This window comes from Trichechus manatus, unplaced genomic scaffold (assembly GCF_000243295.1).
Source record: "Trichechus manatus latirostris isolate Lorelei unplaced genomic scaffold, TriManLat1.0 scaffold00005, whole genome shotgun sequence".
NCBI classification, from domain to species: domain Eukaryota; kingdom Metazoa; phylum Chordata; class Mammalia; order Sirenia; family Trichechidae; genus Trichechus; species Trichechus manatus.
In genome coordinates, this window is record NW_004443941.1 from 35,815,230 (window position 1) to 35,839,364 (window position 24,135).

A 24,135-nucleotide genomic window follows, 5' to 3' on the forward strand; every position below is an offset into this window, starting at 1 on the left:
GTGATGTCTTAGGAAGTACCTTCCTGGCTTATGAGTATTGACAAGACTCTGAACTACTGATAAAATAATCTTTCTTAAATCCAGGCTCATATTACTCCCCCTTAAAGCCCTTCAGTAGCACTGCATTGCCCCCAGGATAAAGTCCAAGCTCTTTGCTTCGCATGCAATATGCCCTAGTCTTCCTCTTCAGTTTTCCTTTTCATCAATGAGCCCTGCACTCCATCCATCAGAGACAATTGTGAACTACGAGTTTCTTGGCCTTTGCATAAGCTCTTTCTCAAGTCTGGACTGTCCTTTTTTCTAAGCCTCTGGTCTCTACCTGGCTAATTCTTACTAGCTCTTTAGGACTGGGCAAAATCATCATCTACTCCAGGGAACCTTCCTTGACTTTCCAAGACTGAGTTAGGTGTCCCTTGTCTGTGTCTGTCCCATAGTGTCCTGTTTACATCCCCCCGAAGGACCTACAAAAAGATATTTAAATTGCCTTTCACACTTGCTTCTATTTTTCCTACATTGACTGCAGGCTTTTGAAGATCAGGGATCTCACTCTTATTCACCTGTACGTCCTCAGCCCTCAGCAGAGTGCCTGGCATATGGTTGGCACTTCATAGATGATACGGGTCATATAAATGAATGAGTGATGAATAAAGCAATGGATGCAAGGAAGCTCTGTCTAAGGGGCTAGTGTCTTGTGTTGTAGGGAATTTTTCCCTGCAAGGTCCTTCTACACACAAAGGAACCGGGGAAGTAGAGGTAGGTGAAAGCAGAGAAGCAAAAAGTCACTGGAGATTCTGAAATTGAGGAGGCTAGGAAGGGCCCTGCAGAGAGAGGGGTGCACATCTATGCTGGGACCTACCAGGAACTTCCTCTTGATTCAGCCTCCAGAATAAGGCTGAGTAAGAGGCAGCTGAAAGTGACCCTGGCTCCCTTGGCTCCAGCTCAGAGGTCTTGGGTGCACTGATACCTGATCCTCCAGAACCCTGGAGGGGCTCAGTCATCACCTACAAGGGGGCTTCCTTGATTCCTAGCCCCGAGTCTTGGGTGTAGTGCTGAGGACACCTGTATAAGAAACCAGAACCTAATGTACAGTGAAGAAAAATAACATAAACCATCACAAAGTCTGCCCACCCTGCACTCAGGTGTGCCCTGATGACCTGACCGGACAATGGAATGACCTTAATCTGGGGTTCTAGACACTTTTCTGCCACTGCCTGCCTGGCCCCCATCTGCTCCTTGCACCATGTTGCCGTGACGACTGTGGAAGGAATAGGAAGCACCAAGATGAGGCTGCATCCTGTGCAGGTAACCAGAGGAAAGGGGACTGTATCGTTGAGGTAAAGCAGTTCTGCAGAGTCTCGTGGGTTGTTGGGCTGTTTCACCATCTGAGCAAAGGAGGCATGTGGCCTGGCCCCCTCCCCATCTCCTCTAGGTGCAGAGAGACTGAAAGGGGAGGCACCTGAGTCTGAAGCTCCCTCCTGTGGCTGGGATGGACATAACATTGCATGATCCCAAGGAAACCAAGAGATCCACTGAATCTGGTGGCCAGGGCAGTCAAACTGTGCTGGAACTAGAAAGAGGTGGGACGAGGGAACTTTCCTCCCTTTGTATCAGGAGTATGCTCAGGAAGCCCCTGGCCTTCCCAGATTCAAGATCCCAAATTCTCTGTGCACCTTGATTAAAAAATCCCACCTAATCCCAGTTCCCTGGCATGGTAATTTCAGTTGCACCTCTCACCTCCCACCCACAGTAATACAAATGTGGACTGTGAGGCCACTACAGTCATTAAAACCAAACCCCTTGCCTTGGAGTTGATTCTGACTTATGATGACCCCATGTGTTACAGGCTAGAGCTAAGCTCCGTAGGGTTTTCTTGGCTGTAATCTTTACAGAAGCAGATCTCCAGGCCTTTCTTTCACAGCACCGCTGGGACAGTTTGAACCACCAAGCTTTAGGTTAATAGATGAGCACAAATTGTTTGTGCCACCCAGAGACCTAAAATGCAGGTTAGAAAGTGTTAAATAAGGTAATACAGACGTACGAGTGTCTGACCAAGACTTTCTCTCTGATGGTTTAAGACCACCAGAAAATGGATTGGAACTCTGGTGGTAATCTGAGAGATTTTGTGGAGAAAAATAGGATTCTCTTAGGCCAAGTGGAAACAAGGAGGGAATGGAAGCAGAGCACTGTGGGAAGGAGAGCCCATTGTTGCGAGTACTTTTGCGTGGAGGAAACTGAGGCAGAAGATCATTGGAGGATTACAATCACAGAAGGTGGCAGAGCTAGGTCCAGGTCTGAACCCTCCCTTGGCCATTTGAGGAGGCATGTCATTCAGGAGATGACACCTTCCTTGGATACCTTACATGACATCTAGAGCCAGAGCCTTCCAGTTGAGCAAGCTGGTTGTATTCCTGGGAGAAGCACCTAGGACTAGTCATGTGAGGTCAGGGTGGGGGGGAGGTGGTATTGCTTCCCCTTTAGAGCTTCATTTCTTAGGCTGGAGAAGGAGAAATAATTAAACTTGTCTAACCTCCAGGAGATGTGAGGGTTAATTAGGGCTTTTAATTTTCTTTGAAACAAAAATATGAAAGAAAAATTAAATACAGGGACCATATCTATATGACCTGGTTAACCCCCCCACCCCCCACCCCCAGCCCCTTCAGTGGTACCAATCCTTATTCCTTATGCAATTATTTTGGCTCCAAATAAGTTATAGAGCCAGATTCCGCTTCTCCTCGTCCACTTATTCAAGAAAAAGATTTATTTTTCTCTTGGTTTCTATGTTTTCACTACACTTTTCCTTACTATCCTGCCATTTCCATCTTAGCATCATGTGCTGGTTCTTCCTCTGTTCAGCCTCTAGTAGCTGGAGGGCTCCAGGGCTCTGGCCCCAGCTCCTTCCCTTCTTTATCTTCACACTGTCCCTAGGTGAGTTTAATATCGTCTACATGCCAGTGGCACTCACATTTATACCTTTAGCTTTGACCACTCCTCAGAAATTAGACTCATATTTCCACCTGCCTACTTGACATCACTATATGGATATCTAATTTCAAACTTAGTAAAACCCTATTTTTTCCACAAAATTCTTCCTCCCCAGTCTTCCTTCATCTGAGACAATGGCAAAACTATCTACCCAGCTGCTCAAGACAAAAATCTAAAAGTCATCTTTGATTCTTCTCTTTCTCTCTTACGCTACACCCAAGGCATCAACAAGTACTGTCTACTGTACATACAAAACCTACAATGAAACCTTCATTTTATCTCAGTTTCACACTATTGCTACCTGGTCCAAACTACCATCCCCCTCTTGCCTGGACCACTATAATATCCTGGTCCCCCTGCTTCTACTCTTACCCACTACCACCCATTTCCCACTTAGCAGGCAGAGTGATCACATCTTCCCTTGTAGGAGACAATTGCCAAAAACCACGGCTCCCAGTGTGGGTTCTGCACTCCTGGCATCGTCATGAGCATGTACACTCTGCTCCGGAATCAGCCTGAGCCTACTATGAAGGAGATTGAGGATGCCTTCCAAGGTATGGGTCTTTAGGCACAGCCTAGGAGATGGGATGGCAAATAGAGCCCTGCAAAGGTCAGGGCAGGGCCAGGGTGAAAGTCAGGAATTGGCTATGAGTGCGAGGTACTGCTCTCTGGAGGAGAGACTTGGGCCACACCAAGATGGTGGCTAAGACCTGCTTGAAGGTTAGCTTTCTCTTCCTTTAGAGAATGCTTGGGTAGTTTAGAGACCTGGATCTCCTGCCTCTGTGTTCATCTTCCTGAGTTGCCTTCCTATCCTCCCCCAGGATTGGGGTGGGATTGGGAGTGGGTGACTGGCACAGAACATTTGGGAATTCCTACAGAGGCTTCATTTTCTCTCAGATTTCACTAGAACAGGATTCTGCAGGGCAAAGGCTACATATGAGGAGGATGGCCATGATTCTTCCATTTTGCCTTTTTCAAATGGGTGCAGGAACTTGGACCATGTGTCTGTTCCTCTGAATTAAATATCGAAGTTTCCTCATTCATTCACCATTTTAACCTATCATTTATTCAATCTGTTTTATTAACTCCTACACTCTATGAGGTATAAGGGACACAGGGATAAAAGACACAGTTGCTCCTCTCAAGGAGTTCACACTCTGATGGATTGAGAGTATATAATTTGGTTTCATAGGCTCACTGATAAAGCTATGACTAGGCACCATAGGAGCACTTAGGAGGGGCACCTGCTCAGTCTGGACATGCTAGGAAGGCTTCCTGGAGGGAGCAGTGACTGATGTGTTGAAGTCAGGAATACAAGGGGTGGGGGGGCCTTCCACACAGAGGAAACAATATGCAACAACGATGTGGTACAAGAGAGCACTAAATGGAGTCATAAGAAAAACCACAAACCCTTAACTGCTCTGGGGGCCTGCACTAACCCTGTAACTTTTTCTGTGGCCCACAGGAAACCTGTGCCGCTGTACAGGCTATAGACCCATCCTGCAGGGCTTCTGGACCTTTGCCAGGGTAAGTAGGGTTCCCAGAACAGCTGTGGTCCTGCTCCCAAAGCAGCAACACCCAGTGTTCTCAATTGGGAGGGAGACCAAGGTTCTTGGACTACACGAGAGGAAAGAAATAAAATGGCCAGTTAATGGGTCCTCGTGCTGGGGTGCATTTGACATTGGGAATGGACTGCCATTGTTATTGAGGGAAGGGTTCTTATTGATAACATGAGGACATTCTCAACAGTGAAGATTCCTGGAAGCTGGTTCCTGGAAGAGGCACGCTGCCCAAGAGCTAACTTCCTCCAATGCCTTGGGGCTTGGCAGCTTTCCCTCGGGGCTTGGCAGCTTTCCCTCGGAGTCTGGCGCATTCAGCCCATGGCACAGGTGCTGAAAGTGACACTTGATAACAACATGCCTGGCTCAGCACTTGCTCTTCTCTTCCTCCCGTCTCTGGCTGCTTTCTGCACTTGGCACTCTGCTGGGCTTATGGAACTGATAATTAGCCCTCCAGACAGTTGTGAACTCCTGCAGTGTTCATGTAACTCAGAGTAAGAAACCATAGCTAGGGTTTGCAGGCATTGTGATTATATGCACCCAGACACTCACCTGTGATCTGGCAAGGAGGACAGAGGGCTGACCTCTCCTTTCTTGGCATAATGTCCCAAGCTTTACCTGACTTTCCAACTGGGTCAAGTCAATTCTGACTCCAATCAAATGATCTCACCTCAACTTGATTCTGGGTTGAGGGCAGAGTTACAAATGCCTACACTTTTCACTGATTCTTAGAGTTGGTGCTGCAGAAGGGCCTGGCAATCTGCTTCTGTAAAGATTGCAGCCAAGAAAATCTTACAGAGCATGGTGACATGGGGTCACCATGAGTCAGAATCGACTCGATAGCAATGGGTTTGGCTTCTTCTTTTCTTTGGTTAGGGTTGGCGTATCATAAAATGCAGTGTTGTGTCTTGTCTAAGCCAAGAAGGGGTGGAGCTGGAGATGGGGCCTTAGAAGCATAGAAAGCACTACACCCTGGTGAAAGCGTGGATAATGAAGAACAAGCAGGCGTGGATTTAAAGGGAAACAAAAAGGACTGAAAGCATAGATTTGGAGCCTGAAAACCTGGGTTCAAGTCCCATTCCATTTAATAGATACATGGCCTTGGGCAAGTTTCTTTGTTTCTAAAATGGAAATTATAATAATACCTTGATACCTGCCGTAAATGTGACTGAAAATTAAATGCTTCTTGTAAAGCCCGTAGAACAATGCCTGACACATTTTAAGTATTCAGTAAGTGGCAACTTTAAATGATGATGCTGGTGCATTTCTTCCATTAGTCACTATTTGACCTTCATAAATTGTCCAGGCTTCTCTGAGAACCGGAGATTGTTAATCTTGCTCATCTACTTACTTCATAGGAGGCTGCTCTAAGAGATATGATCTAACCTGCCCTCCTGGTAGTATGCTCCTTCCCAGTTCTGAGTTTGATTATCATTGAAGCGGTTCCCATTCAACTGTATGGTCGCCACTCTCCCTCCCACTGCCCACAGTCCAGAGCAGAGCTGAGTGCTCTGAGCAGCCAGAATACCGGCACACGTTGTGCTGAGAAGCTCAGGAATGTTACTCAGTGGAGGCTCCTCGGGACTTTATTCAGTCTGTTTACTCTTAGTTTAGATACAGTACTAACAAACTTGGTTGTCTAGCTTTCCTGTCTATAGCACACACTAGAAAAATGTGAGGAGGGTCTGTTGAAGCAGACACACTCTCCAGAGCAAGAAATGACAATGTCCATCCAGCAGCTATGAAGGAAATGAAGGAGCTGTAAAAACAGGCACAGGATCTTTAAAAAAAAAAAAAAAAAGCTCAGTAGGCTTAGCCAACTGAGTAAAGTGGAAAGCTCTGAAGGGGAAAAATCAGTTTTATCTAACCTTGGTAGACCTTGAAGGCAGTGACACGTTACTGTACACCACAAGAATTCATGCCAGGAACTTGTCAATGAATTATCAGGAAAAAAGATCAAAGTAAAAATGGGCTGGCACTTTAATTATCTGTGAAATATGTCCTCCTCCCACCCCATCAGGGCCAGGTAAGTGAGGCTGGTGCCTCAGTGTATGCAGGTCCCTCGTATTGCTTCACTGAGGGCCTGGAAATTCCCCACATCATTCCTTCTCCAAGAGGAAAGATAATTTCCACACTGTTGAGAAGAGACAGTCTTCTCAAGGGAAGCTCCATTCTTTCTAAATATAGAGGGGGAAGGCGTGGTGGCAGTGGCCAGGACTGAAATATAACTGCTCTGGGCACCCAGTGGAGAAGCTGTGAATGCAGGCGGGGTCTATGAGCAGGGCGGTATGTGGCCAGAGGGTCAAGGAAAGAGGGGGGTTCTTTCTTGACACCATTACCTGACAGTGTGCTTACAAGTTCTCAAAGGCCGCAGCTTCGACCTCCGTGACCCTCTGAGAGCTTTCTTGAGAAGGCTAGTGGGTTGTGACACACCTCTGGGAAATGCCAGCACTGAATGGTGTCTCTCCTGGCTCATGTGCACAAGGGCTGCTCCCAGCCTGCTCCTCCAGGATTCTCCTACCCTGGAAACGTGCCAGGGCTATGCCTGTGAATTTTCCCACTTTGCCCTTCAGCACAATTCCATGATTCTGAGGAGTGACTCCTGCCTTCTTGGGGTATATCAGCCACGCTTGGCCAGGTGAACACACCCCTTCCCATCCTGCAATGTCTCAGATCTGGGAGGCAGCAACTCTGGACTTTTTTCTATTCTCTGCTATTGGCACTCTGAGAGGTCCTGAGGAAGTCTTCTGCCTGTAGGTTATGGGTGATAATGCCTGTACTGTTCCCCTAGAACATGCCCACAGTGAGGAGCAAAGCATGTTTAGCTTTCTGGGAAGAAGTGCCTAATACATAGTGGTGAGCCATAGGCCACACTGGCTGGACACAACTCTGGCCCAGTATTGATCTTGAAATATCCTTGGCAGGCATCCCGTAGAAAAGCCAGCCAAGGAGATGCCCGTCCAAGTGCCATAGAACCTGGCTGATCTAGACATACAGGTTCATGAGTGCTGAGAGAACTGATGGGAATTTTTGTCTTACAGAAGTTTCCTAAGGGAGTGTCACTGAAGAAGGATAAAGATATGTTTTTGATAAAGTATAACCTAGTTTTCAAAGGGAAATTTTGTTGAAGTTAAAATTTCCTCTTGCTCCTAGAGGGGCATGGAGCCCTGGTGGCGTAGTGGTTAAGAGCTATGGCTACTAACCAAAAGGTCGGCAGTTCGAATTCACCAGCCGTTCCATGGAAGCCCTATGGGCCAGTTCTACTCTGTCCTATAGGGTTGCTATGAGTCGGAATTGACACAATGGGTTTTTTCTAGAGGGGGATCCTATTTGATCACCCTTGAGACATTTAATCTACATTAGCCAACCAAGAGACAATCTAGCAGAGGTCTCAACTACGCAGGGAGGCAAGTGGGATGGGGGCAGAGGTCTCTGCTCCTCCTACTGATGTCGGGGTATGCATCAGAGCTGGATTTCTCTAGATATTAATAATTCAGGTTCTTTTAGCTTCTGTGACAAGTCTGCAAATATCCTTTGTGAATGTTGGTTATCTCTCTAGGATGGTGGATGCTGTGGAGGAAATGGGGCCAACCCAAACTGCTGCATGAACCAGAAGAAAAACCCCACGGTAAGTGGATCCTTCTCTCCCTGGCAGCCTGGGGGGTAATTTTAGACACAGAGGAGTCAGTTGACTCTTACCACTCCTGGCAGTGGTAGATGGAAAGCAAGGTGCAGGAGAGTTGGTTCTGCCCCAGGCTATGAGGGTGGCACATTAACCCTGAGTCCTCTGGCAAGAGCACTCTGTTCTTGCTTCCCAGGAGCTGCCTGCCCTTCTGCCAGCCTGCTGAAGGCTGAGAACAAGCTTACTTGGAGAAAGAGCTGGTCAGTCCTACTGGGCATTAGAAAAGAGGACATACTGTAACACCCATTGGTTCTTTTTCCTAGGAGGTCACTCTCTCTCCATCTTTAGTCAACCCAGAGGACTTCATGCCCCTGGATCCTACCCAGGAGCCCATCTTTCCCCCAGAGTTGCTGGTAGGTGATGCCTCAGGGAGAGGTCCAACCACATGTCTGTACCAGGAGCCCTTGAGACCTGCTTTATTTTCATACCCACCAGGAACTTTGTGTCCTCTTTGTCATTTAGGTTTCAGCCTAGATTTCCCTTCCTCTTTCTGACACTCCTGCTAGGTTAAGTCCCTCTGTTATGTACTCACAGAGTATCCTAGACTTCTCTCCTTACACTTCACACTTAAAATTACTAATTTGACATCTATGCTCCTTTCTAGGTTATAAAAACCATGAGGACAGAGACTGGCTCAACCTAATGCATAAGCCCCCAAGCAGCCTTTTCTCTCTTTAAGCAGTCCCTTTATCTAAAGAAAAAAAAGAGAAAAAAAAGCTAGTTATATTCAAAGGACACAATTCCATGGCTTGCAGCTTTGTTTTATGGACATCTCTCGAACCCACTTTCCCACCTTGATAATTCCACTCTTTTACTCCAACATTATGGCAAAGACATAAATTAAGCAGCTCTCGGAGAGTTTTCCAAGTGCAGATTTCTCAAGGGGGTGGAGCAGATGAAGACTTCCTTGTGGGTTCCAAGGGCTGGAAGAATGGCTTTAGAGCAGGCAGACATAACATATTTCTCTGAACTGTGAAACTTTGAAAAAATCATCAGTTGATTTGGGGGCTCTCTTTCCCAGCCCAGCATCATCCCCATGCATGAGAAGTAGGCTTTCTTTGAATTCTACTCTAACATCCCTGTCTTCATCCTTCCCACACCTCGTCCGCTGAGCCTTCTGGAGACAGTGTGGGGCAGGGTGAGGAGCCTGGGCTTTCCGTCAGGTCGGATCAGGGCCACTGCTAGCTGAGTGGCCTTCGGCAGGTCCCACAACCTCCTCGATCCTCAGGTTCCTCCTTTGCCAGTGAAACCGGGGCTAACAATGTCTCCTTCACCCACGTCTTCTAATAACTAAATGAAATAATATATAAAAACCCCTACAAAGTTCCTGGCTCAATGCATGCTATTCATTCCCCTACTTCTCACCTAACATATATTTTAATTCTTAATTCAGTATTAAACAAATCAGTAGAAGAGTTGATCCCATTGTGGACTTAAAATAATTTATCAGAGGAATGGAAGTAGGAGGAAGGAGACAGTGCAATAAGAAAACTACCCTTCCCAGAGGCTGAAAGACGTTCCTCAAAAGCAGCTGCGTTTTGAAGGGGAGCGTGTGACATGGATCCAGGCCTCAACCCTGAAGGAGCTGCTGGACCTCAAAGCTCAGTATCCTGATGCCAAGCTGGTGGTGGGGAACACAGAGATTGGTGAGGGCCTGGGGGCAGCCGTGTGGTTGGGGGCCAGGGTGTGTTGCTGGGTCCTTTCCCATTGAGGATCCCTGGGTGCTTGAATTCCTGCAAAGACCCCTGGCTTTGGAGTCACACAGACCTGGTTCAAACTCTTGCTGGCTGTGTGTTCTTAGAAAAGTTAATTCTCCACCTTGTTTTCCCATTTCTTATTTGGGAATAGGAATCCCTAGGTGGTGCAAATGTTTAAGTTGCTCAGCTGCTAACTGAAAGGTTGAAAGTTCAAGTCCACCGAGAGGTGCCTTGGAAAAAAGACCAGTACCATATGATCCAGCTATCCCGCTCCTTGGAATATATCCTAGAGAAATAAGAGCCGTCACACGAACAGATATATGCACACCCATGTTCATTGCAGCACTGTTCCCAATAGCCAAAAGATGGAAACAACCTAGGTGCCCATCAGCAGATGAGTGGATAAACGAGAGAAGACCTGGCAGTCTACTTCTGGAAACTCAGTTACTGAAAACCCTATGGAGCACAGTTCTACTCTGATACACATGGGACCGCTATGAGGTGGGATCAGCTCGGTAGCCACTGGTATAGGGTAATAATGCCTCCTTCAGAGGACTGCCTTGAGGAATAAATGAAGTCTTTCATTTTTTTTTACTTTTCTCCACAAACATTTCCTGAGTGCCAACCATGAACCAGGTACTCTGGGAGGGGCTAGGGATGCAGATAAGTTGGACATGGTTCCTTCCCTCAAGGTTCTCCCAGTCTAAGGGAGGAGGGCATAATGTGGGTAAAGCTTCTAGGCCAGTAACTGACAGACACTAGGGTTTCCATAGATGTCACTCTTTTTGCATCCGTCCTTTTTGAGGGGTGCTGAAACCCTATGGGGCAGCTCTACTCTGTCCTATAGGGTCGCTATGAGTCGGAATTGACTAGACAGCAGTGGGTTATGGGCGGAAAGAAGAGCATAGATGTTCAAGTGTGACTGTGTTTGTGTTGCCTATGACTGTGGCCACCTGTCCTGTGGGCGCCATCATCTGAGGCATGGAGCCCGCAACATGCAAACCAGCTGGCTGAGGCCAGGGAGACTTGGGAGGGGCAGTTTGTAGCCCTGGTGCTTTTAAGGGACAGGGAGAGATGGCAAAGGGCCCAGGTCCCTGCTAATCGTAATTCAGTTCCTAATCTGGTTCGGCCCATTTCCACTTTTGCCCTGTGAGGACCCAAGGAAAGGATCATGGTACAGCTGAGATTGGCTTTAAAGGATCTCTGGTTTGGGAATGGGGTGGGGGGTGGAATGATGGGCTTTTAAGCGGCCAAGTTCAGCTTGTAGGAGACAGACTCCTGGCTCTGGTTCTAGAAGGAGCTACGGACCTCTGTGTTCTGGTTGGATTCTCAGACACAGAGAGGAGGGCCTGGCTTGCTTCAAGCTGACAGCACAGCACCAGCTCCACCCTTGTGAGCACAGGCAGGGTACACTGAGTTCTCAGACACAGTATTATGATAGATCAGGGTGGCTGGATTGGCCATGAGATGTGCTGCAAGTGATGTGGTCCTGATGGCTACATCAAGACCCATGGCGAGTGTAGCCATGGCCCTAGGGTCCAAGGGTAGCATGAACTAAGGTAGAAGCAAGTGGCTGGAAGGATCTTAGGAGATCTTTTGACACATGGTGTGTCCCTTGCCATGGGTCACACAATGTCAGATTCCAAGAGAAAGGATTTCAGAAAGATTTTATTACCTCCACAAGTAGAAATAATTTCTTAAGATCATTTCCATCTGTGCTACCCCCCTTCCCTTATACACACAATGCAACAGTGTAACCACGCACAGCCATGGCAGGGGTTGGGGGAAGCTAGGCGTAGAGAGAACCTTACCACCACGGGCAACTTATTGCCTCAATCTTCATTCTTTGTCCTGAAAGTCATTCAAACAGTCCAGACTCCCCAGAACTGGGTCCACATTTCAGAAATCCTAACGAGCACATGGGGCGGAGATTGCACAGACACTTTCTTGTGAACCTTTCCCATCTATAGCCCTGTTGGCAGGCTGGGAAAGGTGCTGTGTTAACCAGGTCTAAGGAACAGAGACGTATCTGTTTAACAGAGGTTTCTAACTTGATTAGCCGGGGAGGACAGATCCAGATATAGATGTGTGGCCTCACAAAGCCACTGCACCTTGAAGAACTCAGGCAGATATTGGGACCAGGAGGCAGATTTGAAGTTCTATTTCTGAGTCAATTTTCTTTTATGTTTTATCATTAGACTTTTCTATTTTATTACTCTTGTACCCCGACGCTGATAACCACTGAAGTAGTGAAATTTTCCGATTGTTAGGTCTATAACCTGGGCAAGAAACTTAACCTCCCTGTGATCAGTTTTTTCATTTGTAAGGGGATAATCACAGTACCTGCCAGTTAGGATTGCTGAGAGGATTAAATGAGTTAAAATATGTAAAGTGCTTATAACACTTCCTGACATACATACGTTAATACCCTGTGTTTTCTAATAGTATTATACACACCACTCACATGTTAAGAGTTCAACTTCATCCCACTTTTATTGGAGTGTATTATCTTTGTGAATAAATCACACATTCTGTGTAATGGTGGAAAAAAAATGTCGGGCTTGCCCTGTTTATATAACAATGGGCCTATAGCTTCAGGCTTCTTGTTTCTCTCAAGGCATTGAGATGAAGTTTAAGAATAAACTATTTCCTGTGATCATCTGTCCAGCCTGGATCCCTGAGCTGAATTCAGTGGAGCACGTACCAGAGGGTAAGGGAGGTTCGGACCGAGCCCCCGGAGGGACTGATGCTGGAGATGGGTCACCAGGGGAGACCATGGGTGCCGGGCAGCCTCCCCTTTGGCTCTTGCTACTGCCTGCTCCTCTTGGAGCCCGCCGTGCACAGGAAGTGGGGGCACAGGGGGAGGGTGACTGCCTTTCCTCCACTGAGCACCGATGGTAAGTGCCACCAGGCAAGAGGCTGTGAGATTTCCAACAGTTGTTCTTAATCCTGGATACACATAAGAATCACTCATGGAGCTGGTGGGAGGGAAATGGGCAGTGCTTGTGTGCTTTTTAAACAAGCCAGGACTTCATCCCCTAAGATCCTGGTTTAGAATCACTGGTTTAGAAAAAAGAATACTGGTGGTAGGATCAAGAGGCCTGGAGTTGAGTTCTGCCTCTTTTATTAGCTGTGTAGCATTGAGTAAGTCACTTAATCTCTCTGGGCCCCATTTCCCTCATATATAGAAGGACCTATTGCAGCCTTGGTGGCACAGTGGTTAAGAACTACAGCTGCTAACCAAAAGGTTGGCAGTTCAAATCCACCAGCTGCTCTTTGGAAATCCTATGGGACAGTTCTACTCTGTCCTATAGGGTCGCTATGAGTTGGAACCAAGTTGACGTCACCTAACAACAAAAAAATAGGACCTGAGTCCTGGTTCTGCCTTATTCATGTTGCTGTAAAGGTTCGTAGGAGCTGTATGTGAAAGCGTTTTCTGAGCCATAAAGGGGATTATTTTGAGCCTGTGTTCTCAGGTATCTCCTTTGGAGCCGCTTGCCCCCTGAGCTCTGTGGAAAAGACCCTGGTTGATGCAGTTGCTAAGCTTCCTGCCCACAAAACAGAGGTGTTCCGAGGCATCCTGGAGCAGCTGCGCTGGTTTGCTGGGAAGCAGATCAAGTCTGTGGCGGTGAGTCCCTGTTCAGGGGCCCACAAGGCCCAGGGGAGGGACCTTCCATCAGAAGGCAGAGCGGCCAGTCTAGCTTCTGCTGCAGACTCCTTTAGCCCAGGGGGCCTCGCTGTGCTTAGAATTGTCTGGGGCACTCGTTAAAATGCAGCTTCCTGGACCTACCGGCAGAGATTCTAAGTCTGGGGTGGAGCCCAGCAATCAGGTTTTTAACAAACCTCTCAGGTGATTCTGATGAAGGTGGTCTGTGGGCCACTCTGAGAAACACTCCTTACCGTCAGGTTGGAGAGATGATGCTTCCTGCCTCCCTCCACCTGTACTTGGCCAAGGCTATCAGAGGGTGAATGAGAGCTGTGTTAGGGAGAAGTCAAAATGGGGATGGGGGTGGGATTTTCCTTTCAGAGTTGGGGGAACCAGAAGTATGGCCCCCTTGAGGAGGGAAAGCTCCACCTCTTGACTGCTCACAATTGGCCTTCAGACTAGCTCCGAAATTCTCTGTTTACACATGGTGTTCACAGACTTTGTGCCTTCTGAAGCTCACACCAACTTGTGTTGGGAGGAAAGCTAAGCTATCCCCTCCACTCTATCCTTGCATTATTTTCTTGATTTTATGGGGGGAAGAATAATCTATTCTCATTCCCTTCCCCCTACCCTAAGCACCTACTACTTCTGTTTATAGATGAGGAAGGTTTTATTGAGTTCTCTAGTTCTAGGAGAATCTGCTTCCAAGAAAGATTTTGTTTCCATTTTGAAACTGGTATTCTTCCTGCTTTTTAATAATGAGAACCCTGTACCTGATTCTTCTTACATTTTTTGCCAAGTTACCAGGAAGTTCTGATCCAAATAGAGTAAATTGTTCATCCTTAAGACTTCCTCCTCTTTTCCTTGATCTTTATATTCTATTTCAATTTTACTAACCCTATATGGCCTCTGTGATAAACCACCTCAATGTTTTCAGAAAAAGTTTGGGTGAAACTGGGTAAAAAATATTTAAAGGGGTTTGCTGCAGTTTACCAGCTGGTAAATATTGGAGCTGGAACTTAATCCCAAGTGTTCGGATTTCAAGTGTTATACATTTCCTAGGTACCTAAATTCTTCCTGTACCAGTCTTGTGTCTATAGGGGTGCAGGTCCTTGGGCACCTTCCTTCAGCAGATGTCACACACCTGCCTGTGTTCAGGAGCAAGCTGCGTGAGCAAGGGTATCCTGAGGTGGGCTCTCACTTCACACTCTGTGCTTGTTCTAGTCCATTGGAGGAAATATCATTAATGCCAGTCCCATCTCTGACCTCAATCCTGTGCTCATGGCCAGCGGGGCCAAACTGACCCTCGCATCCCAAGGTGAGTTCCCTGATGCAGAGGTCAGGAAAGAGGGACTTGGGGGAGAAAGGTCTCTCACAATAGGTCATTTTCTGGAGAAACAGAGCCCACAGTTCAGTGATCCAGCTGTCCTAAGGTCTGGATCCAGGGGAACTGCAAGAGGGTTGGAGTCAAGCAGGCTGAGGGCCAGGAGAGCTGGGCCATGTCTTTATGAAGAATTCACAACAGTTTCGGCTACCTAAGTGCCTTATCTAATGGTGTGCTAAAGCCGGCTCATGCTGGCTCATGGGAGATGATTACTGGATTTTCAGGAATTCTGTGAACTGTTTGCTAACCACAGCCATTCTTAAAAATTAAATTATATAAACTAACAATTAAATAAATTATATTTAAAAATACAGTTAAAAAAAGCTATACATCTTTTCCTAGGTTGGAGGTTCCCCAAGACCACCCCCAAGTTTGGTAATTCACTAGAAGGACCCACAGGACTCAGCATATAGTCATCCTCAGGGCTATGATTACAGGATACAGAGCAAAATCAGCAAAGGGAAAAAAGCGCATGAAACCAGGCACAAACTTCCAGAGTCCTCTCCACATGGAGTCACTCAGGATGCACTTATTCCCCCAGTAAAAAGTCATGGCAACGTGTGAAATTTTTCTATCAGAGAAGCTCATTAGAGACTCAGCACCCAGGGTTTTATTGGGGCTGGTCACATAGGCACTCTCTGCTTGGCACAACCAAAACTCCAGACTCCCAGAAGGAAAACAAGTGTTCAGCATAAACTATATTGTCTTCATAAACACTTTAGGCACAGTGAGATCTTTCATCAGTCCTGGGAATAGTGGGATCCCTCCCAAAGTGAAAATTTCCAGACGCCAGCCAAGGGGCAACCTCGTAAGCAGGCCTTTCAAAGGATAGCAGTCAGGCCTGCTGTGTTACATCTTTTCTTCACTCTTCCCAACTTCACACTCAGTGACATCACTTTGGGAGCTTGAAATTGGCTATGGAATGTTTACACCACCAAAACACCAAACCGAAACAACTCTGTTGCCGTTCAGACGATTCTGACTCATAGCGACCCCATAGAAATTGGTAAATGCTACAAACCCGTTAAAACCCATTGCTGTTGAGTCAATTCCAGCTCATTACAGTCGACCCTATAGGACAGGATAAAACTGCCCCCATAGGGCTTCCAAGGAACAGCTGGTGGATTCGAACTGCCAGCCTTTTGGTTAGCAGCTGAGCTATTAACCACTGTGCCACCAGGGCTCCAAATGTTACAAGCCAGGGTTTTTTCTTTCAAAGCACCAGCTGTTAAATGTTTACCAGTACACTATTGCTTACTTGGCCAGCCCTATTTTGTGCCAGTTGCTCCCTCTGACTGTGGACATCAGAGAACAGCATGAGGAATCCCACCAGTGGGTTTTCCTATGCTCACAACATGGTCCAGCCTTTCCCTCACATGAGTTCTCTTTGTTTTATTTCTCTCTATGTAGGCACCAAGAGAACCGTTCAGATGGACCACACATTCTTCCCTGGCTACAAGAAGACTCTGCTAAATCCGGAGGAGATACTGCTTTCCATAGAGATCCCCTTCAGCAGAGAGGTAAGATGTTGTCAGGAACTGACCCACATCTACTCCTTCTTCTTCCAGGCTTGAAAGTCTGCATCAGGAACCAACTTCAGCATCTTCGAATTTTGCCTCAACCATATTTCTGTCTGGACAGTGAGAAGTTGCAGGGTCTGGTGCAAAGGACATGGACTGAAAAATAGGACAGCTAGATGTATGATCTTGAGCAAGTCACTTTACCTTTCTGAGCCCCTACTTCCCCATCTGTAAAATGGGAACAATGTTACCTACCGTGCAGGTCATTGTGAGGAATGAAAACAAATAGTTCCTAGGGTTCCTGGCACGTGCCTGGAAGCCAGTGGAAATCACCAGCTGGTAGTGAACAACACAATTCCAAGAACCATTCAGCTGCTGAGTCTCCCTGCCCCATGTCAGAAGAGCCTATTGTCACATGGTGAAGAGTGCAGGGATGGCATGTTGAGTGGAGAGGCTCCCTGTGAGTCAGGCCCTTACGTGCTGACCTTGGGCTGACGAAGTATTTATTCACTGGCCTTGCTCTGGGCTGACTCTGATGGATTTCTGCCTCACGATCAGATTTTCTGGCCTGTTGGAACAGGTCTGGGCACCTCTGACTGCCTTGCTCTTATTCCTTGGGACCCATGGTGGCTCGGCCTAGTGTGATTCCTCTCTCAGCAGCTCAGGAGATGGTTCCATGGTGCACCTTTTTAGAAAAATGATCTCGGAGAGTCTGGGGATCCAGCTATAAAAGATTGGAATTAAGGGTTCCTGTGTTTACTACAGGTAGTGTTAGTGAGTGTTACAAGTCATGCTTTGCTCTTTCTAACTTTAATCTCCTCAGATTGCTAATTAAATCAGAGCAATTATGACCCTGAGGTGATTTCTTAATGATTTTCTAGCTTGTCCTCGTAGACCTTTTAGAGTAGTTGATTCTCAGAGTCTTGAATTTCACAGATCAGTAAAATTTAAAAAACATTATGAAGTGGGAGCAGTGGAAGAAATGGACATAGCAGTATCCAGTTTTTATTTAGCCAGGTAAGTATATTCACAGACAGAGAAACAAAACTTGACCTTCTACTTCACTATCATTTCATAAAAAGATTAAAAAACAGAAAACAATTGCTGTTGATTTGACTCCAACTTATGGTGACCCTAACTCATGGTGACCCCATGTGTGTCAGAATAGAACTGTGCTCCATAGAGTTTTCAAAGGGCTGATTTTTTAGAAGTAGATCATCAGGCCTTTCTTCCAAGGTGCCTCTGGGTAGACTCGAACCTCCAACCTTTTGGTTAGCAGCCAAGTGTTTTAACCATTTGCCCCACTTAGTTCAATACCCAGAATTAGGAACACTTTCTTAAGAAAGGACAGTTGGCGACCTGACATTGGCATTTCATGGCACTGCAGTGGAAATGCTGCCATGGACTGACACGGCCCTTGGTGTGAGCATCTGGGAACATCTGTTCCAGAACCAAGTCCAAACTCTGGGCTCATTGTCCTAGAGCCACTCTTGACACCAGGAATCTGAACTAGCTGTATCATTAGGAGGGTCTCAATGGCTTCTTCAGAGAAGAGCCCTCGGCCATTCTGACACGTAACCCGTGGGCCTTGTCCTGCTTCTCCAACAGATCTCCCTTCCTTAAACCTCCTGTCTTTGGCTTTAATCAGAATTTGCCATGGCAGGGTAAGTTCAAACCTCAAAACCAACCTGACCTGGAAGGGGCTTGAAGTCCAATGGTTCTTACCTGGAAGGTAACTCACACTCCCCATATACACCCCCAAAGACAGACCCTGGCTGGGCCCCAGGGGAAAAGTATGTTCAAAGTACAAACACAGCTATTGTGTCGTATGGTGATACTTTCTTTCAGGAAGCAAGATTTCTAAAAGTAACCAACAGACTGATGCGGGGACAGGTTTGGAGAGAGCACCTGTGAAGGCCACAAGCTGAGGGTGTATTTTCAAACACCTGTGTTTCATCAGATTGTCTCTGCTTGAGGGGCAGTGAGGCCGGCAGGGGCTTTGGCACAGCCTCCTGAGAAGTCAGAGCTCTGACACTGGGCACCATGAAGGGGAGGACACAGGGAACTCCGAAGAGCCCTTGTTGAGGTGTTTTCTCTCTTTCCCAGGTGTTTGCTTAGTTGAGGTCACGTAGGTCTGCTTTGGCTCTGACTTTCAGCTTTCCTGACTAATAGGGAGAAATCCTGACCCTTTCCCAGCTTCTGGGACTGTTATCTGGAAGTTCTCCTGAAACTGTGATAGTCAATTATGCCAGGATCTCTGATTCCTAATACCAGCTCCCCGACTGATTTGAGATCGTATTATCCTTACCTCGTCTCACCTCACTGGTATTTATCCTGTGTAATCCTTACAATAACCTCATAGTTCACCATTCAGATTCACCATTTGCAGTTCTTACACAAGGTGGGAAACATAGATATCTTTCTGGTTTTTCTTAGGGTGAGTTCTTATCTGCATTCAAGCAAGCCTCTAGGAGAGATGATGACATCGCCAAGGTGACCAGTGGCATGAGAGTCCTATTTAAGCCAGGAACCTTAGAGGTAAAAGAACTGGCCATTTGCTTTGGTGGAATGGCCGACAGAACCATCTCAGCCCTCAAGACCACTCAGAAGCAGCTGTCAAAGTAAGAGCTAACAACAAAATAAAAACTACTACTGCTGCTGCTACTACTAGTATCACTACTACTACTGTATTACTTTTGCTGCTACTACTGTTATTACTGTTACTACTACTTCTGCTTCTACCGCTACTAATACTATTACAACTCTAGTAGTATTACTGCTGCTATTGTTATTACTGCTGTTACTACTAGTGTTATACTAGTAATACTATTGCTCCTGCTACTATTACTGTTATTAATGTTACTACTACTACTATTGCTGCTGCTGCTACTACTACCGTTGTTACTACTGCTACTGCAATTACTATGGCTACGTATGCCAGGCACTGTACCAAGCACTTCACTGGTATCCTATGTAACCCTTACAATAACCATATAGGACAGATAAAGCTTAGCTTTGGAGTTTAGCTCCTTGGGTCCAATTCTGGCTCCAACAATTACCAGATGGGTAGCATAAGTCAAGTTACTTAATCTCCCTATGTCTCAATTTTGTCACTGGTAAAATGGGTGTAAGAATAGTACCTACTACTCTTCTTAATTTAAATCAAAAGTGGTGATTCATATACAGGACTTCGGACATTGCCTAACATATTGTAACTCTTATTATTTTATGGTCTTTTTTATTGTCTCTATTTTTAAAGATGAGCAAAGTGAGAGTCAAGGAGGTTAAGTAACTTGTCTAAAGTCACATAACTACAAGTATCTGAGCCAAACTTTGAATGGAGGTTCATATGACTGCAAGGCCCTGCATACCACTGCTCCACTCAAGATGGCTACTGGGGGTGGATGGGTGTGCTCAGCTATAGCCTGCTCTCTGGCAGGTTCTGGAATGAGAGGCTGCTGCAGGACGTGTGTGCAGGCCTGGCGGAGGAGCTACACCTGTCTCCTGATGCCCCTGGAGGCATGGTAGAGTTCCGGCGCACCCTTACCCTCAGCTTCTTCTTCAAGTTCTACCTGACGGTGCTTCAGAAGCTGGGCGAAGAGGACTCAGAAGATGTGAGTGAGGTGGTCAGGCCAGGCATAGATTTTCCAGAGCACTTCTGTTTGGGGATTTAGGAAGCTGGTCTGGGTGTGAGTGCACTGTTGATCCAGGTGGTAAACTTGCTCCTGTCCTCTGGAAGCCTCAGGACAAGGCGACAGAGACCAGGAGCACAGCACAGAGAGTCACTAGAGATGGGAATTGGCTGGCTAGCTGAAGGGCTGGGGGTTGGGGGGACATGAGCTCTCGTCCTGGCTATGTCATTACCTTGTCATGAGAACTTGGATATATCTGAGCTGTATAATCTGTAGAAGGGGGCGGCGGACCAGATGATCTCTAGGAGCCCTTTTAGTAGTGTAGCTGATACAACTGTGTGATGGGGAAAGTGGGGCTGCTACAGCCAGGTGGACATACGCATGTGGTCCCAGCAGGGGTGTGCATTCAGGAGAGGCCACTGGCATAGGTAGAGCCCAGCTATTGGGATTTGATAGCACCTGTCATCAGCTAGGGGTGACATAGATGGTTAACACTCTGGCTACTAACCAAAAGGTTGGAGGTTCAAGTATACTCAGAAGTACCTCAGAAGAAAGGCCTAGCAATCTAATTCTGAAAAAATCAGCCATTGAAAACCCTATGAAACACTGTTCTACTGTGACACACATGGGGTCACCAAGAGTCAGAATGGACTTTAAATATCATTAGTTAAAACTGTACTATCCACTAGGAGCCCATCTAACATGGGAGACAATGCTGTCAATAAAGGCCAATATAGTGTGACTGGTAAGGAGCCCTGGTGGTGCTTTGGTTGAAGAGCTAGGCTGTTAACCTGAAGGCCGGCAGTTCAAACCTACCAGCCACTCTGTGGGAGAAAGATGTGGTAGTCTGCTTCCATAAAGATTACAGCCTTGGAAACCCTACAGGACAGTTCTACTCTGTCTTTATTGGTCACTGTTTCACTTTAGTTGAATCCATAATCAACACCCATGGAAGCAGTAGTCAAGAAATCAAACAACATATTGCATTGGGCAAATCTGCTGCAAAGACCTCTTTAAGGTGTTAAAAAGCAAAGACGTCACTTTGAGGACTAAGGTGCGCCTGACCCAAGCCATGGTATTTCCAGTTGCCTCATATGCATGCGAAAACTGGACAATGAATAAGGAAGACTGAAGAAGAATTGATGCATTTGAATTATGGTGTTGGCAAAGAATATTGAATATGCCAGGGACTGCCAGAACAACAAAGAAATCTGTCTTGAAAGAAGTACAGCCAGAATGCTCCTTAGAAGCAAGGATGGGCAAGATTTTGTCTCACGTACTTTATACATGTTGTTAGGAAGGACCAGTCCCTGGAGAAGGACATCACTCTTGGTAAAGTAGAGGGTCAGCGAAAAAGAGGAAGACCTTCCATGAGATAGTTTGACACAGTGGCTGCAACAATGGGCTCAAACATAGCAACGGTTGTGAGGGTGGTGCAGGACCGGGCAGTGTTTCGTTCTGTTGTACATAGGATCTACAACAACAATATAAGTTGGAATTGGCTCAACGGCAATGAGTTTGGTTATTTTTAGTGTGACAGGCGAGGAAACTGAGTGTGGAGGGAGCACAAAGAGAAGGCTTCCCACATGCTGGGACAGGAAAACCAAACTCCTTCTTTAAAAGCAATAATAATGCTTATTTTTTCTGATTATAAAAGTGATATGAAGTAATTTTGGAAAACTTTAAAAATATAGAATTGTATAAAGAAAAAAATAGAAATTACCCCTACTCTCAGTTCTCAGAGAAAACTAGTGCTAATATTTTGGTTTATTCCTCTGAATCTATTTCCTGCAGTTATCTGTCCATTTGTCTGTTGTTCTGTTTGTCTGACTCATGGCAACCCCATGTGTGTCAGAATTGAGCTGTGCTCCATAGAGTTTTCAAGGCTGTGACCTTTCAAAAGTAGATAGCCAGGCCTTTCTTCCAAGGTGCCTCTGGGTGGACTTGAACCTCCAACCTTTTGGTTAGCGGCCGAGTGTGTTAACCATTTGCACCACCCAAGGATTCCATGCTGCTTATAGAGCTTTATATTTCCCTTTCTCAGTTGAGATTACATTGTGAATGTTTCCCATATTGTTAAACATTTCCTACAGAATTGAGGAGGGCAAGGAGACTTTCTCAAAAAGGCTAGGGGAGAAGGATGTTTCCAAAGGAGAGAGCAACATGCTTACATTCAGGAGAGGGAGAAACAGCTTGGCATGTTGGAGAAAGTATAAGGCATTCATTATGCAAGGTGAAGGGGTAGTTGAAGCTGAAGCTGAAGGTGTTATTAAATGCTTAGCTCTCAGAGCCCACACTGACTGTTGAGATAGATCCAGCTAGTATGCAAAGGAGTGTAAAATGAGGAGATGAGGGGAACAATTGTCACTTTTATCACTTGGGTATAAGGAAGAAAGAAAACAGAAATAAAAGTGTAGTCATGGTCGCCTCTGCTGTCTTGCTTCCACAGAACTGCGGCAAACTGGACCCTACCTTTGCCAGTGCCACTTTACTCTTTCAGAAGGACCCCCCAGCCAACATCCAGCTCTTCCAAGTGAGTAGCAGACAGCGTGTGGTTAATATCAGGGGACTTTGTAGGTCACATTTTCCTGAATAACAAATGATAGTGGCCACCGGTGAGTGACCAACTTGAATGGTATATATGTGCATAAAACTCCTTACGCTGTGTGAAAATAGCCAATGACGAAAATGGGCACCATATTGATGTCAATATATATATTCCCTCCCCCACCTCGTTTGTCTAAGTTTGTCCCTTGGGATTAGACTCTTATCATCACTTGTTCCTTAAATAAAAATAATACTTTCCATCTTCTCTTTTCTGACCTCTCTTTGGGGCTAATACCCAATGCCAGAAGTCCTCTTCAGCACTTAAAAAAAGAAAATCTTTCGATCAACAGCAACTGTTTGAGAAACACTAGGTGAGGGGTCAGTAAACTTTTCCTGAAAAGGACCAGATGGCAAATGTTTTAGGTTTTACAGGCCATACTACTTTTGCAACTACTCAACTCTGTGATCGTAGTGCAAAAGCAGCTATAGACAATACATAAATGAATGAATGTGGCTGTGTTCCAATAAAACTTTATTTACGAAAACAAGTAGTAGGCCATATTTGGCCCATGGGCTGTAGTTTGCCAACTCGTGCACTAGAGTGTAATGGTTATAAGTGGAAACTCTGGGGTCTGACTACCTGGATTTGAATCCAAACACTTCCATTTTGTAACTGCAACCTTGAGCAAATTACAAACCCTCTCCATGCTTCTTGGGCAAATTAATTACCCTCACTTGCAAATGGAGATAACGATACTACTTGTTTCATAGGGTGGTTTTGAGGATTAAATGAGTTATTACAAGTAGATTGCTTAGAATATTTCCTAGCACGTAGTCAACACTTAATAAATATTAGAGCTATTAATACTACTTCGAAAAGCAAACAAAAAAGTGACTTTTTATCATAAGGTTAATAAATTTTATAAAAATTTTGGCAAGTACAGGAAAGTATAAAGAAGAAAATAAAAATCACGCAAAATCATTATTATAATTTTGTTTACTTCTTTTCAGTTTCCCCTATGCATATGCAGACATACCTCGGAGATACTGCTGGTTTGGTAAAGCAAGTCCACGAATATTTTGGTTTCCCAGTGCATATAAAAGTTATGTTTACACTATACTGTAGTCTGTTAAGTGTACAATAGCATTATGTCTAAAAAAACAATGTACATAACCTTACTTAAAAAATACTTTGTCGCTGAAAAAATGCTACCATTATCTGAGCCTTCAGTGAGTCAGAATCTTTTTGCTTGTGAAGGGTCTTGCCTCGATGTTAATGGCTGCTGACTGATCAGAGTGGTGGTTGCTGAAGGTTGGGGCAGCTGTGTCAGTTTTTTAAAGTAAGGCAACAGTGAAGTTTGCCACATTAGTTGACTCTTCCTTTCGCAGAAGATTTCTCTTTAGCATACAATGCTGCTTGATAGCATTTTACCCACAGTAGAATTTCTTTCAAAATTGGAGTCAATCCTCTCAAATCCTGCTGCTG

General features: G+C 45.8%; 1 protein-coding gene across 1 annotated transcript in view; it reads left to right on the forward strand.

Annotated features, from left to right (window-relative positions):
• Positions 1-24,135, forward strand: part of XDH (xanthine dehydrogenase) — a 90,805-nt gene that overhangs the window by 9,879 nt on the left and 56,791 nt on the right. The window contains exons 4-16 of the mRNA XM_023736414.1: positions 1,194-1,302; positions 3,410-3,536; positions 4,448-4,509; positions 8,101-8,169; positions 8,487-8,576; positions 9,728-9,869; positions 12,538-12,630; positions 13,397-13,548; positions 14,791-14,884; positions 16,361-16,470; positions 18,907-19,091; positions 19,910-20,084; positions 22,552-22,635. Coding sequence (XP_023592182.1) covers positions 1,194-1,302; positions 3,410-3,536; positions 4,448-4,509; positions 8,101-8,169; positions 8,487-8,576; positions 9,728-9,869; positions 12,538-12,630; positions 13,397-13,548; positions 14,791-14,884; positions 16,361-16,470; positions 18,907-19,091; positions 19,910-20,084; positions 22,552-22,635 — 1,492 coding nt within the window. The remainder of the gene's footprint in view (positions 1-1,193; positions 1,303-3,409; positions 3,537-4,447; positions 4,510-8,100; positions 8,170-8,486; positions 8,577-9,727; positions 9,870-12,537; positions 12,631-13,396; positions 13,549-14,790; positions 14,885-16,360; positions 16,471-18,906; positions 19,092-19,909; positions 20,085-22,551; positions 22,636-24,135) is intronic.